The sequence below is a fragment of the Bubalus kerabau genome, chromosome 6 (assembly GCF_029407905.1).
Source record: "Bubalus kerabau isolate K-KA32 ecotype Philippines breed swamp buffalo chromosome 6, PCC_UOA_SB_1v2, whole genome shotgun sequence".
Lineage (NCBI taxonomy): Eukaryota > Metazoa > Chordata > Mammalia > Artiodactyla > Bovidae > Bubalus > Bubalus kerabau.
In genome coordinates this window covers 70,596,019-70,622,762 of record NC_073629.1, presented here as the reverse complement: position 1 = coordinate 70,622,762, position 26,744 = coordinate 70,596,019, and the positions used below count along the sequence as shown (strand labels likewise).

General features: G+C 39.1%; 1 protein-coding gene across 1 annotated transcript in view; it reads right to left on the bottom strand.

Moving 5' to 3' along the window:
* The window catches only part of ERICH3 (glutamate rich 3), a 96,085-nt gene that overhangs the window by 43,812 nt on the left and 25,529 nt on the right, over positions 1–26,744 (bottom strand). Inside the window, exons 7-9 of the mRNA XM_055587107.1 lie at positions 24,944–25,162; positions 11,254–11,434; positions 4,514–4,700 (exon numbers count right to left, since the gene is read on the bottom strand). Of these exons, the coding sequence (XP_055443082.1) occupies positions 4,514–4,700; positions 11,254–11,434; positions 24,944–25,162 (587 nt within the window). The remainder of the gene's footprint in view (positions 1–4,513; positions 4,701–11,253; positions 11,435–24,943; positions 25,163–26,744) is intronic.

The following is a 26,744-nucleotide window of genomic DNA, read 5'->3' as shown; positions in this document are numbered from 1 at the left end:
ACTGTGAAAAATTCTTCAAGAGATGGGAATACTAGACCACCTGACCTACCTCCTGAGAAATCTGTATGCAGGTCAAGGAGCAACAGTTGGAACTGGACATGGAACAACATAGTTTTCCAAATTGGGAAAGGAGTACATTAAGGTTGTATACTGTCACCCTGCTTATTTAACTTATATGCAGAGTACATCATAAGAAATGCTGGGCTGGATGAAGTGCAAGCTGGAATCAAGATTGCAGGAAGAAATATCAATAACCTCAGATATGCAGATGACAACACCCCTATGGCAGAAAGCGAAAAAGAATTAAAGAGCCTCTTGATGAAAGTGAAACAGGAGAGTAAAAAAGTTGGCTTAAAACTCAACGTTCAGAAAACTAAGATCATGGAATCTGGTCCCATCACTTCATGGCAAATAGATGCATCAACATGGAAACAGTGAAAGACTTTATTTTTTGGTCTCCAAAATCTGCAGATGGTGACTGCAACCATGAAATCAAAAGATGCCTGCTCTTTGGAAGTAAAGCTATGACCAACCTAGACATATTAAAAAGCAGAGACATTTCTTCACCAACAAAGGTACATCTAGTCAAAGCCATGGTTTTTCCAGTAGTCATGTATGAATGTGAGAGTTAAAGAAAGCTGAGCGCCAAAGAATTGATCCTTTTGAACTATGGTGTTGGAGAAAACTCTTGAGAGTCCCTTGGACAGCTAGTAGATCCAACCAGTCCATCCTAAAGGAATCAGCCCTGAATATTCATTGGAAGGACTGATGCTGAAACTGAAGCTCCAATACTTTGGCCACCTGATATGAAGAACTGACTCATTTGAAAAGACCCTGATGCTGGGAAAGATTGAAAGTGGGAGGAGAAGGGGGCAAGAGAGGATGAGATGGTTGAATAGCATCACTGACACGATGGACATGAATTTGACTAGGCTCCGGGAGTTGGTGATGAACAGGGAAGCCTAACATGCTGCAGTCCATGGCATCACAGAGTCGGACATGACTGAGTGACTGAACTGACTGACTGAATAGACTTTACTCTTAAATATCAAAACCATTTTATTTGTTGATGTTGTTCAGTCTCTAAATTGTTTCTGACTCTTTGAGACCTGATGGACTGCAGCAGCATGTCAGGCTCCTCTATTCTTCACTGTCTCCCAGAGTTTGCTCAGATTCATGTCCATTGAGTCATGTTTTCATTGATTCCATTGAGTCATGTTTTCATTGGACTCCATTGAGTCTGATGTTTTCTAACCATTTTTTCCTCTGCATGCCCTTCTCCTTTTGCCTTCAATCTTTTCCAGCTTGAACATTGCAAAGACAGAAGATAGAGGAAACCAAGTGAAATCATATAAAGAATTGTACAGATGCTCCTAAGAATTGAATAGGAGAGTAGATGCCATCAATCAGATTTTGGTACTGATTATTAAACCTTCATAGAAAGTATTTAGGACCAAACATTTTATAGCATGGATTTATACAGCAATTCCCAGTGAGTTCTACGTGTTCACACATGCGTGATTGTATGAGAACTCATTAGCTTTCCTGTGAGTTAAACAGAAATGTGTTAAATGACTTGCCCACAAATATGGAGAATGCGTATTTGACTTGGAACAGAAAAGCAACTGCAGGCATGGCCTAAGTACACCTCAGCATTCCTACTACTTACCCTAGACCAATCACTGTGCCACTTGTACCTCTTCTCTCACCTATAATTTCCAGATTCTTCCTCCCTTAGCCTTAACCTTGGTTAATAAATTCTTGTTTGACCAGAAAATAGAAACAATCAGCAGAGAACTTCAAGGTGGTCCAAAAACATCCACCAGTTTACATCTCTCTCTGCCCTACAGCCATCTTTCTTCTTGTTACTTCATCTAAGGCCAATACCTCCATTTGAGCCCCAGATCCCATCTCTTCTCATCTACTCAAGCACTAAATATCTCCCTCTATATCATGCCTGATCAATGCTTTCCTTCCTCAGGTATTAACCCTATCTATCAGCTTTTAACCATATTATAATATCTCCAATCTTAAAAAATAATAAGTCCCTCTTGGGCCCCTGCATCCTCCCTCCTGGCTGCCACCCAATTTCCATCCTTCAGAGCAAAACTCTTTAATAAGAGCTGTCTATAATCATTGGCCTCAGCTCTTCTCCAATTGTGTATTAAATCCACTCCAATCAAACGTGCATTCCTACCACTCCCTTATAGCAACTTGTGTCAAGATCACCAATAATCAACACATTACCAAACCATGCTCAATCCGGAGTCTTCACTTTGCTTCACCTAGCCACACCTTGGACCCAGTTGATCATGCCTAATTCTTTAAACATTTTGTTCATTTCCAGGACATTGCTTTCTCTAGGTTCTCTGTCTAATCATTGGCCTTCCTTCCCTAGGCTTTTTTCCTGGTTCCTCTTTATTTTCCTTCCTTTTGAATGAAAGTGACAAGAGCTCATTACTCAGACATATTCTCTTTCTGCCTTCCATTCTTAAGCAGATTTATCCCATCTTATGACTTTAAATGCCATCCATATGTAAACCATTCTCAAATTTATATCTCCAGCCTGGACATCTCACCAGACACCAGATTAACTGATCCAACTACTTATTCAACATTTCTACTTGACTCCAACTCAATGTATCTAAAACCAAAATGCCTTCCTTCCACTCCCAAACCTACATCTTCCAGTCTTTCCTGTGTTAACTGGGCATCTTTCGAGTTGTTCAGGCTAAAAACTTTTCAATCATTCTGACTCAGCTCTTTATCTCATGCCCTGCATCCAATCCATCAATAAATCCTGTAAACCCTACCTTTAAAATTCATCTAGAACCTAATTTCTTATAACTCTTTCCACCATTCTCTTGCCTTTAGATTAAAGTAGTTTCCACCATTTCCCCACCCTCCCTAGTTTATTTTTTCCATAACAGCTACTGTCAGATCATGACAGGCCATTGCTCAAAACCTACCTTAGAGGCTTCCCATCCCCCTCAGAATAAAAGTCAAAGTCTTTGCAGTGACCATAGGACTCTGCATGACTTGACCCCACTGTCTCTCTGACCTCATCTTCTATCACTGTCCCATTCCTCATTTGTGCTCTGACCACACAAGCTTACATACACCAAACATAATCCTGTCTCACACACTTTGTCTATGCTTTTCCTCTACCTGAAAAACTATTTAAAAAAGGAAACATTTTTTCTGGTTTCTGCTTTAAAGACATCAGAGAGGCCTTTATTATCCATCCTACATAATAGAATACTGCCTTCTGACCCTTTTACCCCTTGCCATTCCTTTTATCTCCCTTACCTTATCTTGTGTTTATCATGTTTATTACCATCTCATATATATTAAAAAAAGACAGAGCACCAAAGAATTGCTGCCTTCGAAGAACTGTGGTGCTGGAAAAGACTCCTGAGAGCTCCTTGGACAGCAAGGAGATCAAACCAGTTGATCTTAAAGGAAATCAACCTTGAATATTCTTGAAATCAGTCCTTGAAAGGACTGATGCTGAAGCTGAAGTTCCACTATTTTGGTCACCTGATACAAACAGCTGACTCATTGGAAAAGTCCCTGATTCAGGGAAAGATTGAGGACAGAAGGAGAAGTGGGCATCAGAGGATGAGATGACTGGATGGCATCACCAATGCAATGGACATGAACTTGGGTAAACTCCAGGAGATGGTGAGGGACAGAGAGGCCTGGCATGCTGTAGTCCATGGTGTTACAGAGAGTCAGACATGACTGGATGACTGAATAACATACATTAATTGGTTGGTGTACTATTGGTATATTGGCATTGATTTATTGGCATATTGCACTTCCCCAATCAGAAGATGCTCCATGGGTCAGATTCTTTGGTTGGTTTACTCCCATGTTCTATCTTGGCACAGAATCAATTAATTCTCCATGAGTACTTTCAGGAGAAAGTTAAACAAAGCCTGCAAGAAAATGTACTGATCTCAAATAGAATGTCCAATATGAAAACTGATAAATGGTAGTCAGAACTGACCTATTTACATGTATTTTTTTATGCCTGAGATTGAAACTAGCGGCATGAAAGTGATCATTGGGCTACACAATAATGCAGGCATAATTCTAATATACACAACCTATAATATCCAATTGTATAAGCTGGATGCTTGACACATGCTCTGGAGCTCAACCCAAAATCAATTACTACAAGGAATGAGGTGGGAAAAAAACCTCCCTCTTTCCCTTTAGAAACAGAACTTAAGCATCATGAGGAAAGGAAGAGGTAGAAAAGAAATAGAATTTGAAACACCACCAGCTTTTATCCGCACTATATAATACAACTGAAAATCTACTTTTCATCTTATAATTTTAAAAACAACACACAGGATTGTGATAAACAACCTTAACCCTAGATATTTTAGGCTCATCTACATTAATATGATTCTTAACAAATTGTGCTGAGAAACACATCAGTAAAAGCATACAAAGGACCATGTAGCAAAACTTGCCCTCTCCCAGAGGACATTTGTTTCCATACTTGTAACAAGGCGATGATCTCTCGACACACACAAACCCGAAGTAGCCTCGTTTGCCTCCAAGTCTGGAACCTTTTCGATGCTTATATTCACAGCAGGAGCTTAACCTGTTCACCTGTATCCCATTCAGGAAGAAGGTGAGGCTGAACGGGAAACCTTGGTGCCTTTTGGAAATAAACTGAAAGGTCTCTGGAATTTAAAAAGGAAATACATTAGTGAAAGCAACTGACCTTGAACTAATGTGTTCTAAATCACATTTTTCTGGTAGATAAGTACAATATTATTTTCTAGATCTTTTTTTTTTTACTTGAGGACAATTTTTAATCACAAAAACACATTCTATTACATATATATAGTATAACAAATACTCCAAGGTATTATAAAATTCTTTGACTTATAATAAAATAATAAAACCTAAAATTATATGAACACTTAATATAGCCAGACATTACACTTGATTACTTTGGATGTATTATTTCTAGACAACCATATGAAGTGTAGATACTACCATCATCAGTTTCTATAATGCAGAAATTTAAGTTTAGATGGATTCAGTAATTTAGCCAAGATCATACAGTAAGTGGGAGAGTCAGTGTTTGAATCCAAACATCTCTCTGGACTCCACACCTCTATGTTGCTATGCTATCCACCAATAAAGCACATAATGAAAGGTGACTATGAGCTCAGTAATGCTTCTATATGACTAGCTTTTAATTCAGTAGTGTTTTTAAATAAATTTATTTTTTAGCGGTGACTCAAAACATCCTGATACATATATGGATGAGGCAGAATCATTCTATCCTTAGTCCATTCTCAGTTCTGCCTAGATTTGAGATCCCTTCTTGATCCCCTACCCACCCAAAAGTCTCACCAATAAATTAAGAACCACTGCTTGTAATTAACAGGTTTTAATCATTCCATGTGCTCTTTGAAGAAGTCTCACCCTAGACATTCCAAAACCCAATTCTCCAGGCAAGAATACCAGAGTGGGATGCCATTTCCTCCTCCAGGGGATTTTCCCAACCTAGGGATCAAACCCACATCTCTTGTGTCTCCTCCATTGGCAGGTAGATTCTTTACCATTAGAACTACCTGGAAGCCCTCTAGCAGGGAAGAACATGCCATAAGTAAACTGCAGTTTCACTGTCAGTGGAAGATGACTTGATTTGGATAAAAAAAAAAAACTAAAAAACTTTGATCAGTGGCATTATGAGTAATAATCTACAATCTCAGAGGCAAATTAACAGGGAAGGTCAGAGGTTCTTCTAACCATGAGATTGTAGTTCTAATTAGAGGAAGCAACAGGTCAGCAGACTAGCCAGAAATTTAACAGGGAGATACAGGCAATAAGGCAGTCACAGACACATTCAATAGGCTTTCCACACATCCCCAGCTAACTGGAAGCAGCATGGATTATAGTAGGCCCAACCTATTTACACATCCCTGTCCTACTGGGAGCTTGCACCTGTGTACAAAGGAAATATGAGAGCCTGGTGGAAAATAAAAGTTGAAACAGACCTGAAAACTGTCTGAACTTTGAATGTACTCCTGAACCCACTATAGTGGGTTGAATATTGCCCTCCAAAAATTCATAAGTACTCAGAACTTTAGAATGTGACCTTATTCTGAGATAGGGTCTTTGTAGATATAATCAGGGAAAGCTCAAGATGAGATTATCCAGAATTTGTTTTGTCCTAAATCCAATGACTGATGTCCTTATAAGAAGAGGAGAGGACACACACACACACACAGATAAGCAGAGAAGAATGACACGTGAGGATAGAAGCACAGGTTGAAGTGATGGCCATAAGACATCAAGGATTTTGCTAAGGATCACCAGATGTTGGAAAAGGCAAGGAAAGATTCTCCCCTTAAGCTTTTAGAGGGAGCATGACCCTGCTAAGATCTTAATTTTAGACTTCTGGCCTCCAGAACCACAAGATGATAAATTTCTATTGTTTTAAGCCACCAAATTTAGGAGCATTTTCTATGTCAGCCCCAAGATAATAAATGTACAGAGCAATTCATTGGCAGAAGACAGAGGGTATACTGCCTCAAAGTGTTTACTCTGACAAATCATTGGATGATCACTAAACTATGAAAATACAGAGACAAGCCTAAGAGATTAGCCTAAAAAATATAAACAAAATTAAAAATAATCAGAGCAGAGACATTAATGGCTATATACCAATGAAAGAGGGCATGAACTTCAGATTTGTTCTAGATAAGCTACTAAACAACAACAAAACCAAGAATAACTTTCCAGAGGGAAAGTGGAATTCAGAATCCACAGCTGCTGTAATACATGATCTAAAATGTCAAGTTTTCAACAACAGCAGCAAAAAAACTCAAAAAGAAACTGGAAAGGGTGTGACCCATTCTCAGGAAGTGAAAGCCATCAAACCCACTCCTAGGACGTAGCTCAAGAGAAATGGTAACTGATGTTTACACAGAAATCTTGTCTTTGTAAATCATTGCAGCATGATTTATAATAGTCCCAAACTGGGAAAAGTGCAAGTGAAGTGAACTCACTCAGTCATATCTCTTTCTGACCCCATGGACTGTAGCTAACCCATGGTCTTTTCCAGGCAGGAATACTGGAATGTATTGCCATTTCCTTCTCCAGGGGATCTTCCTGACCCAGGGATCGAACCCAGGTCTCCTGCATTGCAGGCAGACTCTTTACTGTCTGAGCCACCAGGGAAGCCCACCAGGGAAACAATACAAATGTCCACCAATTGGGTAAATGAATAAAATGTGGTAGATCCACAAAATAGAATATATTCAGTGCTATGAGAAGAGAGCAACTATTGATAAATGCTACAATGGATGACTCTCAAAAATACTATACCTATGGCTGATTCATGTTGATGTTTGGCAGAAATCAACACAGTATTGTAAAGCAATTATCCTCCAGCTTCCCAGGTGTCTCAATGGTAAAGAATCCACCAGCCAATCAAAGAGACACAGGTTTGATCGCTGGGTCAGGAAGATCCCCTGGAGAAGGAAATGGCAACCCACTCCAGTATTCTTGCTAGGAAATCCCATGGACAGAGGAGCCTGGTGGGCTACAGTCTATGGGGTTGCAAAGAGTCAGACACAACTTATTAACTAAACAACAACAAAAAATAAATTAATTAAATTTAAAAAAATTATATACAATAAGTTTAAAAACCCCATATGCTAACTGAAAGAAGCAAGATACAAAATCCTACCTGTTGTATGATTTCATTTACAAGATGTCCAGAGAAGGCAGACCTGTAGAAACTGAAAGCAGATCAGTGCTGCCCTGAGGCTGCCTATGAGAGTGAGGATTCATTGTCAAAGTGTGGGCACAAAGGAAAACAGAGATAATGACTGCACAGCCCTATAAAATTCCTAAATATCAGTGAATTGTCCACTTAACAGTGGATGAACTTTATGGAATGCAAGCTACACCTATTTTTAAATTAAAAAAATAATCAATATATAATAACAAGTAAAAGGAAAAAAAAACAGTTAACATAAGTCAAGGTACAATAAGATACTTCAGTTTTAGGTACAGACTAACAACCATGACCAATCAAGAGAGAGGGATAAAACAGAATAGAAGTCAGCTGAGAAAACTTCACAACCTTAATCTGAATCTTAAAAGATGGGTAAGATTTGAATTTAAAATACAATTTTGATTTTAAAATTCTTTGTCCTGTTACAAAGAAAAGAGCACAGGAAAAGATCAGATAACAGTGTGTGGTGGGGGTGGGAGGAGGAGGCAGGGGGACCAGAGAAGCAGCTCCTGTGCTGGTGAAAAAGTAGTGAGCTATGCACAAATAGTTACAACAGGATCGGGTTATGGAAATACAAGAAAATGGGGCAGAAAGGGGATTATAAGAGAGCCAGAAAAAAGGTACTTTGTTCTTGATATCTACATGAACCCAGGAGGCCAACTTCTGCCTTATTTGAAAGGATGAATGGTAAATAAAATTGCTGTGAAGAACTGTACTCTTTACAAGTAGCAAAAATATTCTGTGACTTCACAGGTGTACATAATACACAATCAATCTATGGCCTGATGTCTAAAATCAAACTGCAAGACATCATGAATCACTATGATAATAAAAGATGCACTTGCTATGTTCCTAAATAATTAATTGTATTGTTATGCTCATCCAAAAGCAAGACAAATTAACAAATGCCACATTTTTAATGAGTTTACTGCTCCAAGCATAATGCTAAAAGCCCTTTTTCTTAAAGCAGAAATCTTCTAAAAACCTATTCACATTTCACTGAATCACACACAGCTTTGATTTGTAAAAGGGCAGATGGGCAGATTCTTTTCAGTCCAGCTAAATTGCTAAGATTGCTGAACTACAAGTCAACTTGAAGCCACCCAACTTTTTCAGGTTTGAACTTTCCTAGCAATCAAGGGCAAGCTGAGATAAAATTATTGTGTGGACAGGATTCAATTATTTAAGTCCCCATTCCATCCTATTATTTAAGATTGTCCAATGACATAACATAAAGTCAGTCCTAGGATCAATATGCACGCAAAATAACACTTAGCTGAGTAACACTCTCCAGTAACCTTTTGCAATCTTATCACACAGTGTATATCATCTCCCAGAAAATCCTTCAGCCGTCTTGTTCTTTTTTCAATTGTATGTACATTTTCCAACAGTCAAAAAGCCATTCTATATGAATTCTGTTGAATAAAGTGTGATCCAAGACCCAGAAAAGTTTCATTATGTTAATTCCAATTTGAGGCTATAGCTAATTTTAGAAATTCTAAATTAATAGTTGAAAATGACACTTTCAAAAAATAAGTGCAATCATTTATCATAGCCCTCATATTATAAAAATATTTGAAACCCTTTGCTACTGAGAATAGCTAACTGGGGCCAGATAGTATTTAATACTAAACAAGGGCCCTGCACCTAGTGGCAGGGAGGGCTGGAATCAGCTCTCAACCCTGGTCAGAGCTGGGAGTGTGACCTCGGGGAGGTCTGTACCTCTGATGCCTCTCCTTCTTCTCATCTACACAATAAAAGGAACGAATTCTCAAATGCTATGACAAAATAAAATAAAGTAAATTCTATTTCAGGCAAGTACATAAAATGGGAAAAATAACTTCTAGCATTATTTTTTTTAAGAAATTTTTTACACTTTTATAAAGAAAAATGTTTTTCATTATAAAACAATATATATAGTTCATTATATAATTTGATATGTATATAATTAATTATAATATATAATATTTTACTCTAAGTTAAAACCAACATTCAAATGTTTATCCTTTCTTATGTTGGAAAGTTTTCAATATTTCATCCCTAAATATGTATAGTTTTTTTTAAGTTCTAAAACTTTTTTAAATTAATAGTCACTGTTTTTGATTGATGAGGGAAATCAGAAAGTCAAAAGTAACAACACCATGCTTGCTCCCAATTCCTCCTTTCAATCTCTAAGTCTATATCTAGATTACCCAAATATAAATATTTCTTTTAATCAGTAAAAACTCTATTACTTTCTAAAGAGCTTCTTAAGAAAGGAAATAACAAATACAATCCTATAAAAACACTTCCTTTTAATTGCAATTCCACAGAACTAAATATTGACCAAAAACCACTTTGGTATAATATGTGAAATCCTATGCAGCCATGAAATTAAAAGACGCTTACTCCTTTGAAGGAAAGTTATGACCAACCTAGAGAGCATATTCAAAAGCAGAGACATTACTTTGCCAACAAAGGTCTGTCTAGTCAAGGCTATGGTTTTTCCAGTGGTCATGTATGGATGTGAGAGTTGGACTGTGAAGAAAGCTGAGCGCCAAAGAATTGATGCTTTTGAACTGTGGTGTTGGAGAAGACTCGAGAGTCGAGAGTCCCCTGGACTGTAAGGAGATCCAACCAGTCCATTCTGAAGGAGATCAGCCCTGGGATTTCTTTGGAAGGACTGATGCTAAAGCTGAAACTCCAATACTTTGGCCACCTCATGCAAAGAGTTGATTCATTGGAAAAGACTCTGATGCTGGGAGGGATTGGGGGGAGAAGGAGAAGGGGACGACAGAGGATGAGATGGCTGGATGGCATCGCCGACTCGATGGACATGAGTTTGAGTGATCTCCGGGAGTTGGTGATGGATGGGGAGGCCTGGTGTGCTGCAATTCATGGGGTGGCAAAGAGTTGGACACAACCGAGCGACTGAACTGAACTGAACTGAACTGATATTGGATATAAAAATTATCTTATGCTAACAAACATGGATTTATAATCAAAGGGAAATGAAAATGTAATAAAAGCATTTAGCCAAATTTTGTACTGCATTATTTAGGTGTGGTCCACCCTGAATGTTACTGGATTTGTGATTTATCTCAGCATACTTCTAAAGAACAAATTGTCAATCTAATATTTTTCTCTTAGGATAATGTATGATATAATTCACTATGGCAAGCCAAATAGTTAACTTGTAATTTGGGGGACAGTTATTCGTGCAACATTTTAATGATCATATATCTATATCTCAAGATTAATCTGTTACTGGGTTAAATCACTCCAAATTCTTTCTTCCACAATCTGCAAGAGTAATTGCTGCTTCAGTTTCAATCATGGAGCAGTAAATCTGGATTTACTTTTAGGCAGCTGGTTTATAAGTCCCTGGATATGCATAATTTCATAGAGTGATTGAAGTCATTTTGATATTATATAAACAATAGCTTATCTATAGCATCAACTGCAAGCAATTAAAAAAATTCACATTTTATGTGTACCTTTTTCAAGTAGCTTGCCTGTGTAGACACACAGGTTTTCTCCACCACAGTGCTGTTGAAAAACTTTTATTTCATCCCGGAAATCTGAGTGATCATAAGCTAGGTGCACATTTTTCCCCAAATAGATCATTGTAATGGCGGCATTACTATGTGGTGGTGTTTTATGAATCCTCCTTGAATCCTAGAATAAACAAAAAGGGGGACTTATTAACTAATCTCCTTCTAATCAGAATGTGATGACATTGTAATACAAAGAATACAAAAGGCTATTTTTAGGTACCTAGCAAAAAAAACCTTTATAACATGTCAACATATACAGTGCACAAAAAGTCAACCCCATTACAAAATAAATACTCTTAACAATTATACATACACTTTGGCTTTGTATTTTTAATGTAAATTCTGGGGATCTGGACAAAGTTTGTCACCTTTTAGCTCACGTATGTGTCTTTTTTTATGCAACAAAACCATCAATGATGTAAAGAGGAAAACTACTCTTGGTTCTTTTAGCTGGTTCCCAAATAAAAATTTAAATCAAATTAATTAAATAATATTGGTGACATAATTTTCTTCTAATCCAAATTGACGTTAACTATGATTTAGCAATTGTTTTTATAATTGAGTGTTATATTTTTATGTTTGTGCACTGACAAGATATCCTTCCCTGAGTTTATTCTATGTGAGAGGGAGAGGCATACATTTGATTATTCCTGCAGTCACCCTGAGGATCAGGAATAATATATGTCAGATATTTGGGATTATCCAGTTTAATAGGAAACATTCAGTTCAATGAAAAACCAACACTATCAATATTAGCCTTAAATAGCAAACAATATACCCAACCTAAAAATATCACCTCATAAGCCTATCTGATATTCTATGGCACTGACCAATTTAAATTATGTATAAAATAAACAATAAACTCAAATGTGAGATTAAATATCCAAAGCCTTGCCACCTGGTTTATATTCTGAAGTATTTTTTCATAGTAGTGAACAAGCACACTATTTGCCTAACCTCTAAGAGGAAGACAGGGAGAGGGAAGTAAGAAAAGGAAGAGGAAGAAGAGGCAGTGAAATAGAATGGCTCCTTGAAAGACTTCAAGAGGTCCCAGTAAGAATACTGTAGGCTGCTAGAACTATACAGATACAAGGCATTACTTTTAATCTACTTCACTTTTCTAAAAGTCAATTTTTAGCTAAATGAAAAATGTGAAGAGACCAGCTTTCAGTGAATCCAAGGCAATGATCTGAGTTTGATTTCATTGACTTACAGATGCCTTGGAAACGTGCATTTTATCGAGAATGACAAAGCTCAAAAAAAAAAAAATTCTAAAGGAACTACTATAATACTTCTATCTCTAAATCCATTTCCTTCTACCTTGGAGTATACTTTCTTTTTTTTTCATTCACTTTTATTTCTTTGAAACAAAAACCAGAGGAGGTAAATTTGATGAAATTCTGCAAATGACAGTCTGAGATTTAAAATTTGAGTGCACTGTCTTGCCTGTGGACAGAGCTCCCAAATAGAGAGATAATCCAGGGAACTATTTCAGGGACTTCAGGAGCCATGACAGCAAATCAGCAAACTGGATAATTCTCTGCAGACTAGAAACTTCACTCTGCATCACAGTTGGAAGCATAGGTATGATGGCAGGCCCAGCTCCTAGTTGCAAAGTCATCCCATGTTTCCTCTTGCCTGAGCAACTATGGAGCTGTGACACGCACGTGTGCAGCCCAACCCACAATCACCAGCCTAAGGCAAATCCAGCTCCAAGCTCCCACCAGAGCATTTAATGATGTGGAGGATTAAATAAGAACATCCCACTTCGTTAAGCAATACTTTCTGAAGTGGCATGGATTCAGAAGTAGTCCTGAGAGCTTCTGGGAGATAAGCACTACATAAATACAAGGTAATAGTGGGATTAGAGTGGAGGAAGGGCCCGCCTCGTCAGTGCAAAAGGAAAACCTGGATGGAAGAATGTTTAAAAATAAAATCAAGGACAGCCCTTCACCCTTTTCATTTACTCATATTTATATTTTTTCTGCTAAAGTATATTTCTGATAGCAACATCTCTTTTCTCTTGGGTCTGGTTGCTTCATTCCTTTTTAAAATATTCCCCAATCATTGCCACCAAGTAATGCCTTCTGTGTTCTAATAGGAGGCCTAAGTGACAGCTTATGATTAAATACATCCACTAAGAAATGAATGATTGTTTCTTGCAGTTGACTAAACTGCCTCTAAACTTACAATCTTCCCAGGTTATAATGAACTCAGACTGATGAAACTTTAACAAGGTTTCATGGCCCTTTCTGTGGTCCTCAAGCAAGTATCAGAAGCTTCCATGAAAATTCATGGAAAATTCATAGAAAATCCATAGAAAATTCAGTTGCATTTCAAGAACAGGAGCAAGTCTCAAGCTTCTGTACATCTAAGGATTATCTCTCTTACTTCCTTGACCAGTTGCTTATGACTTTCCTTCTCATTTCTTTTCCGATTTCTCAAGCAAGTATAATCTGAACTGACAAAAAGCAAGCCTACTGAGTAGTGAACCAGTCAGCTACTATATATTTGTAATACTTAGCATTCAGTGGATATATTAAATTTTCACTGGCATCTCTTTATCCCTGCCCAGGTCTACATAATAGGTGGATTTTAAAGACTGAATAAGTGTCAAAGTTCCTGTTCTTGTCGATGTGTTGGGCAGCCCCTCCTCTCTAAGACAAGCCCTGATGAACTCTGAACATCAAATCATACCTGGACCACTGTAATTAACTTGCAGTTAGAATGCTAGAAAAAAAAGAGCATAAATTTGAGCTGTTCCAGGAAATCTGGATGTATGATTACCTTACTAATTGACCCCCACACTTTTATCCTATTGTCCTTCAAATTCTCCCTCCTCCTGGATATCAGAGTGATCTGCTGCTGCTGTTACTGCTGCTAAGTTGCTTCAGTCATGTCTGACTCTGTGCGACCACATAGACGGCAGCCCACCAGGATCCCCCGTCCCTGGGATTCTCCAGGCAAGAACACTGGAGTGGGTTGCCATTTCCTTCCCCAATGCAAGAAAGTGAAAAATGAAAGTGAAGTCGCTCAGTTGTGTCCGACTCTTCGCGACTCCATGGACTGCAGCCTACCAGGCTCCTCTGCCCATGGGATTTTCCAGGCAAGAGTACTGGAGTGGTGTGCCATTGCCTTCTCCATCAGAGTGATCTACTGTCACTAAATAGATCATGTGACTCCTGCTTAAAGTCTTCCAATGATCCCCAATATCCATGGGATAAGGTTCAGTATTCCTCAGACAGTATTCGTCTCTAACTCCTACTATCTTTCAACTATTGCAATTTCTTGTGTTACATCTAAAGGTACAGCAACTGAACTAATTGTATAGGGGTCCACACATGACCAACATGCTTTTAATCTCAAGGCCTATGTAACTGTATGAGTCGCATGGCATTGACCTGTTTCCTTGTATTCCTCTCTCTCAGTAGATAAGGACAGTATCTTACCGATCTTTATGCCCCACCCCCTATGTCTTGTCAGTGCTGACAGCCGTGCTGTGCTGTGCTTAGTTGCTCAGTCATGTCCGACTCTTTGCGACCCCATGGACTGCAGCCCACCAGGTTCCTCTATCCATGGGGATTCTCCAGGCAAATATACTGGAGGGGTCGCCATGCCCTCCCCCAGGGCATCTGCCCAACCTAGGGATCAAACCCAGGTCTCCCACATTGCAGGTGGATTCTTTACCATCTGAGCCACCAGGGAAGCTCAGGAATGCTGGAGTGGGTAGCCTATCCCTTCTCCAGGGGATCTTCCCTACCCGGGAGCCAAACCGGGGTCTCCTGCATTGCAGGCAGATTCTTTACCAGCTGAACTACTAGGGAAGCCCACTGACACCTAGTAAAAGCCCAATAAACATTGATCTGACTGGACACAGCCATAGAGCAATTAGAGATTCCACATTCTGACCTTTGCTGAGACAAAAGCAGGCTGACCCCACCCAAAATCAGAAGCTTTCTACATTTACAGGAATTCAATAGGTATTAAAGCATTAAAAGTGATTCATGGTGTCCTGTTAAACAAGACACCACCTTTGTTGATTAAGTCTGGATATTGATAAAAAGCCTGGCCATAAACAGTGGCAGACAGTCTTCATGTTGACTCTTGATTCAGGTCTTGTTGTGCAGTCACTAAGTCAAGCCTAACTCTGCGACCCCACGGACTGCAGCCCGCTTGGCTCCTCTGTCCATGGGATGTCCCAGGCAAGAATACTGCAGTGGATTGCCATTTCTTTCTCCAGGGATCTTCCCGACCCAGGGATTGAACCCATGTCTCCTGCACTGACAGGCAAATTCTTTGCCACTGAGCCACCAGGGAAGCCCTATTCAAGTCTTTAGGAGAGGAAATTCTGACTTGAGCTAGAGGAAGAGTGCTGCAGTGTTCATATCCTAATGTTTCAGAAAGTTGCTGGTTGTGATGGAAACCTGTCTTCAATCTCCTCATTTAGTTCTGCTCTTTCCCTTCTCTTTCTCACTGGCTTTAACTTGTTCTCTCCTTCTCCCTCCTTTGCTTTTACTATGCATCTTCCTTGCACTTTATCCCTGCCTGTTTTTCTTATTACTGTATGACCTATATCTCATGCAAATTCCTGACCTAACCCCGAAGGCCTTGGTCCTTCTGGACTTCTGGAAGAATCTCAGCTCCAGATTTTGAGGACGCTGAACTGACACTGGATCCTTTACTTCCTCATCTCCCTCAACAGAATGAATTCATTAAGTCTGTTAAGACCAGAAATTATCCAATTGGATTTTGATTTTGGTGAGAAGGCCCCCAAATTGGACCCTCTTAGTAGTAGTCTGCCCTGACTCCTAGAAGCATTTCTGGTTCTTCCTTTCTTCTAGGGTGTTGTTACACAATGCCAGCTGCAAAGATATTTTAATTGTTGAATTGACTTTTTTATACTGTTTTTAAGTTCTTTTTAGTTATGTAGTTACCAAACTACAGTGCTAATTTTAAGCAAAAGCATTGTTTAAAAGAAAATGTTGCCTAAAATAAATCAAGCCTACCATGAAATATGTTGAATTACAATATATTAAAATCATGCTGATGTTTTTCCTTTTTCATTCTCAAATCTTAGTCTACTGATGAGAAAAACTAAGAGTAAAAATACCAAGGTAATGCACTGGCTAGAAGAAATTTTTAAACTATTTTAAATTTTAAAAATATTACTTAAATAAAGTCAAACAAAAGAAATGCGTGCTTTCCCCACAAAGCTAATATTTGTTAGGCTTTATTTGTTACTGGAGAAAAGGGATCTATACCTGAAAGGCATAATTGTCATCTACAATATTTACCTAAGCTAAAAGGTATAACTAAAACTTAATCTTTGCATGGATAATAAAGCAATACCCATTTATGAACACACTGCTAATAAACATGTGACTAAATGTAAATAAAATCAAACACCTGCTCTCAACAAGCTTTATAACCTGGGAGTAGAATTAAGAATAAGGGTACATGAATATTTATGTTAAGCAGAAAATATTAAAGAACATAGGAAAAGTAACAAAGTCCTTTTGAAGGGAAGAAGAGATGGAATCCTATTGCTGTGTACAGAAATACAGTATAGAGCATAAAGTCTTTGAGAAGATCAGGGAAAGATAGGTAGAGAAACACATTCTTCTTATCTGTTATGCATTCTCAGTCAATTCATAGAATATCTGGCATAAACTAATTTTTAAAAAGTATATACCTGAGATGGGGAAGTAGTAGACCAACCAGTTGAGGGTATAGAAAATAGTTGAGCTTGGCTTGGCTATGAGCAGAGAGAAAGCTGGAAAAGGGCCAAAATCAGAAGCCCTTAAATGCTAGTACACTAAGCATGCCCCTTTATTCTGATGTTTTGACATCTGGATCCTTGCTGACCCTGGGATATAGCTCACCCAAGACTAACCAGTTCCTAGACATGGGCTTCCCTGGTGGCTCAGTTGGTAAAGAATCCGCCTGCCCAATGCAGGAGATGCAAGTGACTCTGGTTCAATACCTGAGTCAGGAAGATCCCCCAGAGAAGGAAATGGCAACCCACTCCAGTATTCTTGCCTAGGAAATCCCATGGAAAGAGGAGCATGGCAGGCTACCGTCATGGGGTCACAAGAGTTGGAGACAACTTTGTGACTAAACCAATAGACATAATAAATGACTTGTCTAGGAGAATATTTATCACATATAAACTAACCAACTGAGAGCCTATATCCACCTTCCCCCAGTCTCTAACAAACTGGGCCCATATTCCGCTACCCTTACCAGGCACCAGACAACTGAGGACAGCCCAACACCGACGCCTGCCAAAATCATTCATACCATCCTGTCCTAAGCCTGCTTACCCCCCGTTGCCTGATCCTTCCTCAGAAACCACAACAGATGCTCTTTCCCACCTTTTCCTCCCACCCTCACTCCTGACAGTCCTGGTGCTTCCCTGGGTGACCCTACAAGGCCTGGTGTGATGGTTAATTTTATCTATCAACTTTGCTGAGCCATAGTACCAATATGTGGTCAAACAATATTCTAGATGGAAGCCTGATTAAAACAAACAGGGATGTCCCTTCCTCTTGAGAACTATAAGTGACAAACTTAAAGGCAAGTATCCTGATCTATAGGTCACAACATAGGTGAATAATAATGTGACATTTTAAAGCAGGCAGACTACCTCACTTTCATTAGGAAAGCGGAAGCTAGTGAAAGGTTTTAAGCAGGCAAGAAAAAAGTTGGGAGCTATTCTACAAAGTTTAATTTTAACACCATTATATAGAATCTACTACTACTGAGATGGACTCTGCTTACACTCCTCTCCCATTCCTGCCTTTAACTCTCTGCTTCCTGATTTTGTTTGCTAACTTCCTACCCACCTTTCAGGCATCTGTAATTGCATAGGGCTTATCTGAAGTCTGGAAGGTGGACAGGGGACCTCAGGCAAATAGGAGAAAGCCCCAGACTAGTTCAAGCCTGGAGAAACTCTTTGCCCTCTTTTTCATAAAACATATAAGAAATTAAGACAAACTATGTTTCATTTTTTTAATTGATAAACATACTGTTTAAGTAGGTTCTTATTTGGACTTCACTGGTGGCTCGAGTGGTAAAGAACCAGCCTGCAATGTAGAAGATATGGGTTCGATCTTTGGGGTGGGAAGATCCCCTGGAGTAGGAAATGGCAACCCATTCCACTATTATTGCCTTGAGAATCCCATGGATAGAGGAGGTTGGCAGACTACAGTCCATGGGGTTGCAAAGAGTAGGACACAACTGAAGCAACTTAGCATGCATGAAATTTCTTATTTGAAAGCCTTTATTTTCACATCTGTAAACACTATTGACATCTATAAACACTATATAGGACATCCACGTTTTCAGTAGGCAGCTGTGTAGAATAAGTGATAGGCAGTCCTGAGTGGAAACACAAAAATCTGCAGATTGGTGAGGTAAAACTCAGAGTAAAATCTAACTAGTCACAGAGATTCCATAAAAGCATTATAAGCTCTCTAGGTATTATATATTTACATTATAAAGCAACAGGGTACAGAAGCAATGTGCTGGGCTGTGAAATTTACACCATGTCATTTGGCTTCCTGGATCATGGCCTAGAGACAGAGACCAAAGAAGCCAGGGATCCTGTTCTACATATGCACAGAGGAACAGGTGATGGGCCACCAGCAAGCCATATTTCTTTGGCTCTTTCTTTTACCTCTTTCTTTTAAGAGCATTTTCTTTGGGATGGTAGTCATGAAAGTATGAATTTAATGTGTAAATTAATCATGAGAGCCACCTTTCCTTAAATGAGTCTTTTCTAGATCAAATATAAAATAAATCCAAATATTTAAATGAAAATACATGATTTACCCCACTGTGCCAATTTCATTCTTAAACCCAGGACCTAGGAGCTAGTGACAAATCCAAGAGACATCTAGAAAACTACTGAAGCCATGTGAGAAGATGATCACATCTTGAATTTTGAATAGAAAGACAAGTGTCAAGGTCTAAGCCTATGGTGATGTCCAGGTTTAGGGGTGAAGATGAAAGAGATGTAGAGGAGCACGACAACAGGTAAAAGGAGAGAGCAAAGAACCATGAAAGTAGAGTGCCACAAGGCAAGAGAGAGAAGCTTCAGGGAGGAGGCAGTAATAACATAAGATACTACTATCAAAGGAAAATCATGGTAAGTAGAAAATATAAACTAAGATGGTAGAAATAATTCTAAACATACTGCAAAATAAATCAGTAATTAAACTCACTAATTAAATGGACAGATTCTCAGTTGAAATAAACAGAAAGCACACATATGCTACATAAACATATTTAAAGTCTAAAGCTTTAAAGACATTGAAGAGTGAAAGTAAAAGGAATATAAATATATATATATTCATATATATATAAATAATCTTTCTGTGATTGTGGTTTTCATAGATAGGTAAAAAGTTGAAACAGTGACAGATTTTATTTTCTTGGACTCCAAAATCACTGCAGACAGTGACTGCAGCCATGAAATTAAAAGATGCTTGCTCCTTGGAAGCAAAGCTATGACAAATCCAGACAGCATATTAAAGAGCAGAGATATGACTTAGCCGACAAAGATATGCCTAGTCAAAGCTATGGTTTTTCCAGTAGTCATGTACAGATCTGAGAGTTGGACCATAAAGAAGGCTGAGTGCCAAAGAACTGATGCTTTCGAACTGTGGTGCTTGAGAAGACTCTTGAGAGTCCTTTGGACTACAAGGAGATCCAACCAGTCAATCCTAAAGGAAATAAGTCCTGAATATTCATTGGTAAGACTGATGCTAAAGCTGAAGCTCCAATACTTTGGCCACCTGATACAAGAAGCCGACTCATTGGAAAAGATCCTGATGCTGGGAAAGATTGAGTGCAGGAGGAGAAGCGGGCAACAGAGGATGAGATGGTTGGATGGCATCATTGACACAATGGACATGAGTTTGAGCAGACTCCAGGAGATAGTGAAGAACAGGGAAGCCTTGTGTGTTGCAGTTCATGGGGTCTCAAAGAGTCAGACACAACTTAGAAACTGAACAACAATATATAATGTAAAGAAAATAAGGAGAAGTACTATTAGACAAATAGATTTTGAGGCCAAAAGTAATAACAAAGAGGATCTTTTTTTAATAATAAAGAATATTTTCACCAGTAAGTTAAAGTATCCTAAATCTGAGGCCATATAACCAAGTATTCTCAATATTTACAAGACAGAACTCAATTAACTACAGGAAGAAACGAACAAATCCACAACTACAGAGAATTAATTCTCACTAGAACTCAAGAACTAAGAGACCACGTGGATAAAAAGAATAATAAGGATGTAAAATTATGAGTAAAACAATTGGACATTTCTTACCTATTGGAAGAATTCTGCTCCCAACAATTAGAAAAGCACATTCTTTACAAAAATTGAGCCTATCTTAGCCCACAAAGCAAATCTCCACAAGTACCAAACGATCAAAATCATACAGAACAAGATGCTTTTTAAGAGGAGCATTCAGTGAACAAAAGGAGTTCTAGGATTTAAAATATGGCAGGAAAAGAAAAATGTCAATAACCCACAGATCTAGAGAACGGACTTGTGGTTGCGGAGGGGAAGGGGGTTGGGGAAGGAAAGGTTGAGAGTCTGGGATTAGCAGATGCAGACTATCACACATAGGACTGATAAACAACAAGGCCCTGATGTCTAGCGTGCACGTGTGCTCAGTCCTGTACAACTCTTTGCAACCCTATGGACTATAGGCTGCCAAGCTCCTCTGTCCATGGAGTTACCCAGGCAAGAATACTGGAATGGGCTTCTATTTCCTTCTCCAGAGGATCTTTTTGACCCAGACATTGAACCCACATCTCCTGCATCTCCTGCATTAGCAGGTGGTTTTTTTTTTAACCCCTGAGCCATCTGGGAAGTCCAATATATAGCACAGGGAACTAGATGCAATATCCTGTGAAAAATCATAATGGAAAAGGATATGAAAAAGGATATATAACTGAGTCACTCTGCTGTACAGTAGAAATTTAACAGAACATTCTAAATCAACTATACTTCCATAAAACTTTAAAAAAGAAAAATGTCAATAGAATGTGTGGAAGATAAAATTGAAGAAATCTCCCAGCAAGTAGAACTAAGAGGTAAAGAAGTAGAAAATATGAGAGAAAAGCTAAGAATATTAGAGCATCAGTCTAGTGGTACCAACATTCTCAAAATAAGATTTCCAAAAAGAGAGAACAGAAGTTAAAAAAAAAAAAAAGACCAAGTCAGACTGAAGCCTTGTGAACTCAAGAGCCAGACACACCAAGGTCTGTCAGAGCCAGGATGCCTGCTGACACCCGCTGTGTTCCTAACCTGAAGTAGAATGCCCAGGGGAAGCTCGCTCAGATGCTTATCTATGCTTCACTGGTCATGACCACAGGGTGGAGAAGTGCTGCTCTCTCCTCTGTGCACAGCTACAGAAGCCCATTTGCCTCAGTATATTCCTGCTGGACATCCAGCATCTGCCTCACATGAGGACTTCACTAGATGCCCTGATTCTGGTGAGTCCCATTTTTCTAAGAAAATTAAAAGACACTGGCTCCTTGGAAGAAAAGCTATGACAAACCTAGACAGCATATTAAAAAAGCAGAGACATTACTTTGTTGACAAAGGTCCGTAATAGTCAATGCTATGGCTTTTCCAGTAGTCATGTATGGATGTGAGAGTTGGACTGTAAAGAAAGCTGAGTGCCAAAGAATTGATGCTTTTGAACTGCAGTGTTGGAGAAGACCCTTGAGAGTCCCTTGAACTGCAGGGAGATCAAACCAGTCAATCCTAAAGGAAATTAGTCCTGAATATTCATTGGAAGGACTGATGCTGAAGCTCTAATACTTTGGCCATCTGATGCAAAGAACTGACTCATTGGAAAAGACCCTGATGCTGGGAAAGATTGAAGGCAGGAGAAGAAGGGGATGACAAAGGATGAGATGGTTGGATGGCATCATGGACATGAGTTTAAGCAAGCTCTGGGAGTTGGTGATGGACAGGTAAACCTGGCATGCTGAAGTCCATGGGGTTGCAAAGAGTTGGACACAACTGAGTGACTGAACTGAACTGATTTTTTTAGGAACACTCATGACCTGACCTCTCTTACTTCCACACCAGGAGCTCTTAAAACTGTAAGGAGCCAAACCTAGATGGTGACCCACAGCTCTATTCAGCTTATTTTCTCCTGGAAATATTAGCCTTTCATTACGATGCTAAGTTTGAGCTTTTTTCTGAAATTTTATGCATATAAATAATAGAACTCCAAAGAAAAGCAGGGACTCAATTAATACATTTGTCAGTATACTGCTTGCTCTGAAGAGTCGGGGATGTAACAAGGCAGGAAATAGGGGGCTTATCATATGACAAAAGTCTGCTACTTGTTGAGAAGTAATGGTATATATATAGATTTTTAATTGTTGTTTAACCTGAACATAAAGATTTTACATATTCTTATGGTTTATATGATATTTAAACATTTTTTAGAAAAGTAGGACTGGGTTGAGTTCATCCCAGTAATATATTTTTAACATTAGAACATCAAATTTGCCACCAAATAAGGACAATGAGGGAGAAGGCAATGGCACCCCACTCCAGTACTGTTGCCTGGAAAATCCCATGGATGGAAGAGCCTAGAAGGCTGCAGTCCATGGGGTGGCTAAGAGTCGGACACGACTGAGCGACTTCACTTTCACTTTCCACTTTCATGCATTGGAGAAGGAAATGGCAACCCACTCCAGTGTTCTTGCCTGGAGAATCCCATGGACAGAGAAGCCTGGTAGGCTGCAGTCCATGGGGTCGCACAGAGTCGGACACAACTAAAGCAACTTAGTAGTAGTAGTAGTAGTAAGGACGATGAAGAAATTACAGTTCTTGCAAATGGAGGCCACAGCCTTTAAGACAGCATGTTTGTTGGCCTGGTGGAGACAAATGCCAGCATTCAAAGAATACATAGTAAATTTGTGGATTAGTAGATTCTAATATCATGGCTCCAAATATTCACTGCCACCTCTTTATAAGAGGATGATACCTACACTCTATGTCAGGCTTTGGTTATGGAATTCAAGTGTAAGTGACAAGTATCACTCCTGAATGGAATCTACAAAGCATTCCATGACTGTTTGTCCACGAGGCAAACACACCCCAGGCAGGGATGATTCATCCAGTCTGGGTCTCAGAATTGCCACTGAACACCAACAGACAATAATGATAAAAAGAAGTTGCTGCTGTAATCTGAGTCACCTGGGGTTGTTTGTTAGACGGAAGCTGTAGTAAACTAGACTGCAGAGAACTCTGTAGTAGGAAAGCAGATAACAGAAGTCCCAGGATACAGAATATGAGGAAAGGATTTAGTTACTCTATATAAGTCCTGGGTATATTGAGAGACAGATGGATATTAGAGGAAAGAATAAACATCCAAATAGGAGAGAAGAATGACAGACAGTGCAAAGTGCCATGTAATGGGAAAAATACACTCAAGGAACAGGGCTGGGGGAGGAATGGGAGGGAACCTCAAGGATGAAGGATACAATGCTTTGTCAGAGACCGTAACAAAGATAGAGAATTGGTGAAAGGTGGATTGAAAGAAGGAAATCTAAGCAAGCAAGAGCAAAGTGAAAGTGAAGTCTCTCAGTCGTGTCTGACTCTTTGCGACCCCATGGACTGTAGCCCACCAGGCTCTTCAGTCCATGGGATTTTCCAGGCAAGAGTACTGGAGTGGGGTGCCATTGCCTTCTCCAGGGGATCTTCCCAACCCAGGGATCGAACCCAGGTCTCCCGCACTGCAGGCAGACGCTTTACCATCTGAGCCACCAGGGAAGCAAGAGGAAGATAGTCACAATTTTTAGAGAAGGTTACTGGTGAGGATAGCTGCTAGGAGAGAGATGTGGATGGGGGTAAATAAAGCGCTTGAACTAGGCTGGTTTTGAGGAGCCAGCATACTATCAATGTGCAGGGTTGGAACTTCACTCCCTGATTCTCCAACAGTGAAATGTTGACCCAGCCAGTTGCCAGTAACCACAAAAACTGCATATAACAGCTTATTGGTTGTGTATTTACACTATAAAGTAAGAGATTTTTGACCTTCATACTAGCCTGTATCTGTAAAAGTGTAAATGCCCTTAGAGCTACATTCTTTATCAGTATTTTGAATAATGATTACAACAAAACAATATATTTTAAGGACATGGAAAGGAAAATATTTAGAAATATTATACAGTAATTTGCCAAAAATTATTAAAAGTGAGTTTTAATTATTATTTTATATGGCACATTGCAGTTTTCAATATGTTACTGAATATTCACAAATTAAATGTTAAATACTTTCTGACATGATTTAATGGCAAATTGAAGGACATAAATGATTTGGAAATGGGTATAGTACAAACTAAATTTGAGTATAAGATTTACTTAATTTTTTTGTCAATTATGCTAAATTATTCAACTGGATTACTCAAATATCTGGTTTAGGATTCATTCAAGTTTACAATTACTATATTTACAAAATTATTATATTTTTTATGCAAGTCATTTGGTTATCAATTTCCCTAGATTCTGTTACTGCACATCTAGAAATCTAATAGTGCAATGTAATCGGTACTAAATTAATGAAAGAAAAGTTGATTCCATAATCACCTTAGTAAAGACAGGTTCTAAGCCATTTGGAGCAGTGGTTGGACGAAATCTTCTCCTTCTCCATGTTTCAGGTCTATTTTCTCTTGTGATTTTTCCACTGGTGGGAGGAAGTGGAGGAGGAATAGGTATAATATAACGGTTAATGCTCGGAAATTGGTATCGATTCATTCCCTGTGAATTGTCCGTGGAGTTCCTGAACTTCATCATTGCCTTCTTGCCCTATAATTAGATTTCATGGCATAAGAATGAGTGAAACAAATTTGGTAACCCAACATAACTCAAAATTACAGACAAGACTATGATTGACATTGCAGGCAAACACAACTGATATTAACAGGCAAACAAAGTGAAAGTGAAGTCGCTCACTCGTGTCCGACTCTTTGCAACCCAGTGAACCCCTGCTAGGCTCTTCCATCCATAGGATTTTCCAGGCAAGAATACTGGAGTGGGTCGCTGTTTCTTTCTCCAGGGGATCTTCCTAACCCAGGAATCAAACATGGATCTTCTGCACTGCAGGCTGACTCTTTACTCTCTGAGCCACCAGGGGAGCCCCACTTAATAGCCCTGTAGAGATATCTTCAAGAAAATTAGAGATACAAAAGATGGGCTCAATAAAGGACAGAAACAGTATGGACCTAACAGAAGCAGAAGATATTAAGAAGAGGCGGCAAGTATACACAGAAACTATACAAAAAAGATCTTCATGACCCAGATAATCATGATGGTGTGATCACTCACTAGAGCCAGACATCCTGAAATGTGAAGTCAAGTGGGCCTTAGGAAGTATCACTATGAACAAAGCTAATGGAGGTGATGGAATTCCAGTTGAGCTTTTCTAAATCCCAAAAGGTGATGCTGTGAAAGTGCTACATTCAATATGCCAGCAAATTCGGAAAACTCAGCAGTGGCCACAGGACTGGAAAAGGTCAGTTTTCATTCCAATCCCAAAGAAAGACAATCCCTAAAAATGCTCATACTACTGCACAATTGCACTCATCTCACACTCTAGTAAACTAATGCTCAAAATTCTCCAAGCCAGGCTTCAGCAGTACTTGAACTGTGAACTTCCAGATGTTCAAGTTGGTTTTAGAAAAGGCAGAGGAACCAGAGATCAAATTGCCAACATTCACTGGTCATTCAAAAAGCAAGAGAGTTCCAGAAAAACATCTATTTCTGCTTTATTGACTATGCCAAAGCCTTTGACTGTGTGGATCACAATAAACTGTGGAAAATTCTGAAAGAGATGGGAAACTGAGACACCTGACCTGCCTCTTGAGAAACCTGTATGCAGGTCAGGAAGCAACAGTTCGAACTGGACATGGAACAACACTGGTTCCAAAGAGGAAAAGGAGTATGTCAAGGCTGTATATTGTCACCCTGCTTATTTAACTTCTATGCAGAGTACATCATGAGAAACGCTGGGCTGGATGAAGCACAAGCTGGAATCAAGATTGCCAGGAGAAATATCAATCACCTCAGATATGCAGGTGACACTACCCTTATGGCAGAAAGTGAAGAAGAACTAAAAAGCCTCTTGATGAAAGTGAAAGAGGAGAGTGAAAAAGTTGGCTTAAAGCTCAACATTCAGAAAACTAATATCATGGCATCTGTTCCATCACTTCATGGCAAATAGATGAGGAAACAGTGGCTGACTTTATTTTTCTGGGCCCCAAAATCACTGCAGATAGTGATTGCAGCCATGAAATTAAAGGACACTTACTCCCTGGAAGGAAAGTTATGACCAACCTAGATAGCATATTAAAAAGCCGAGACATTTCTTGGCCCACAAAGTCCATCTAGT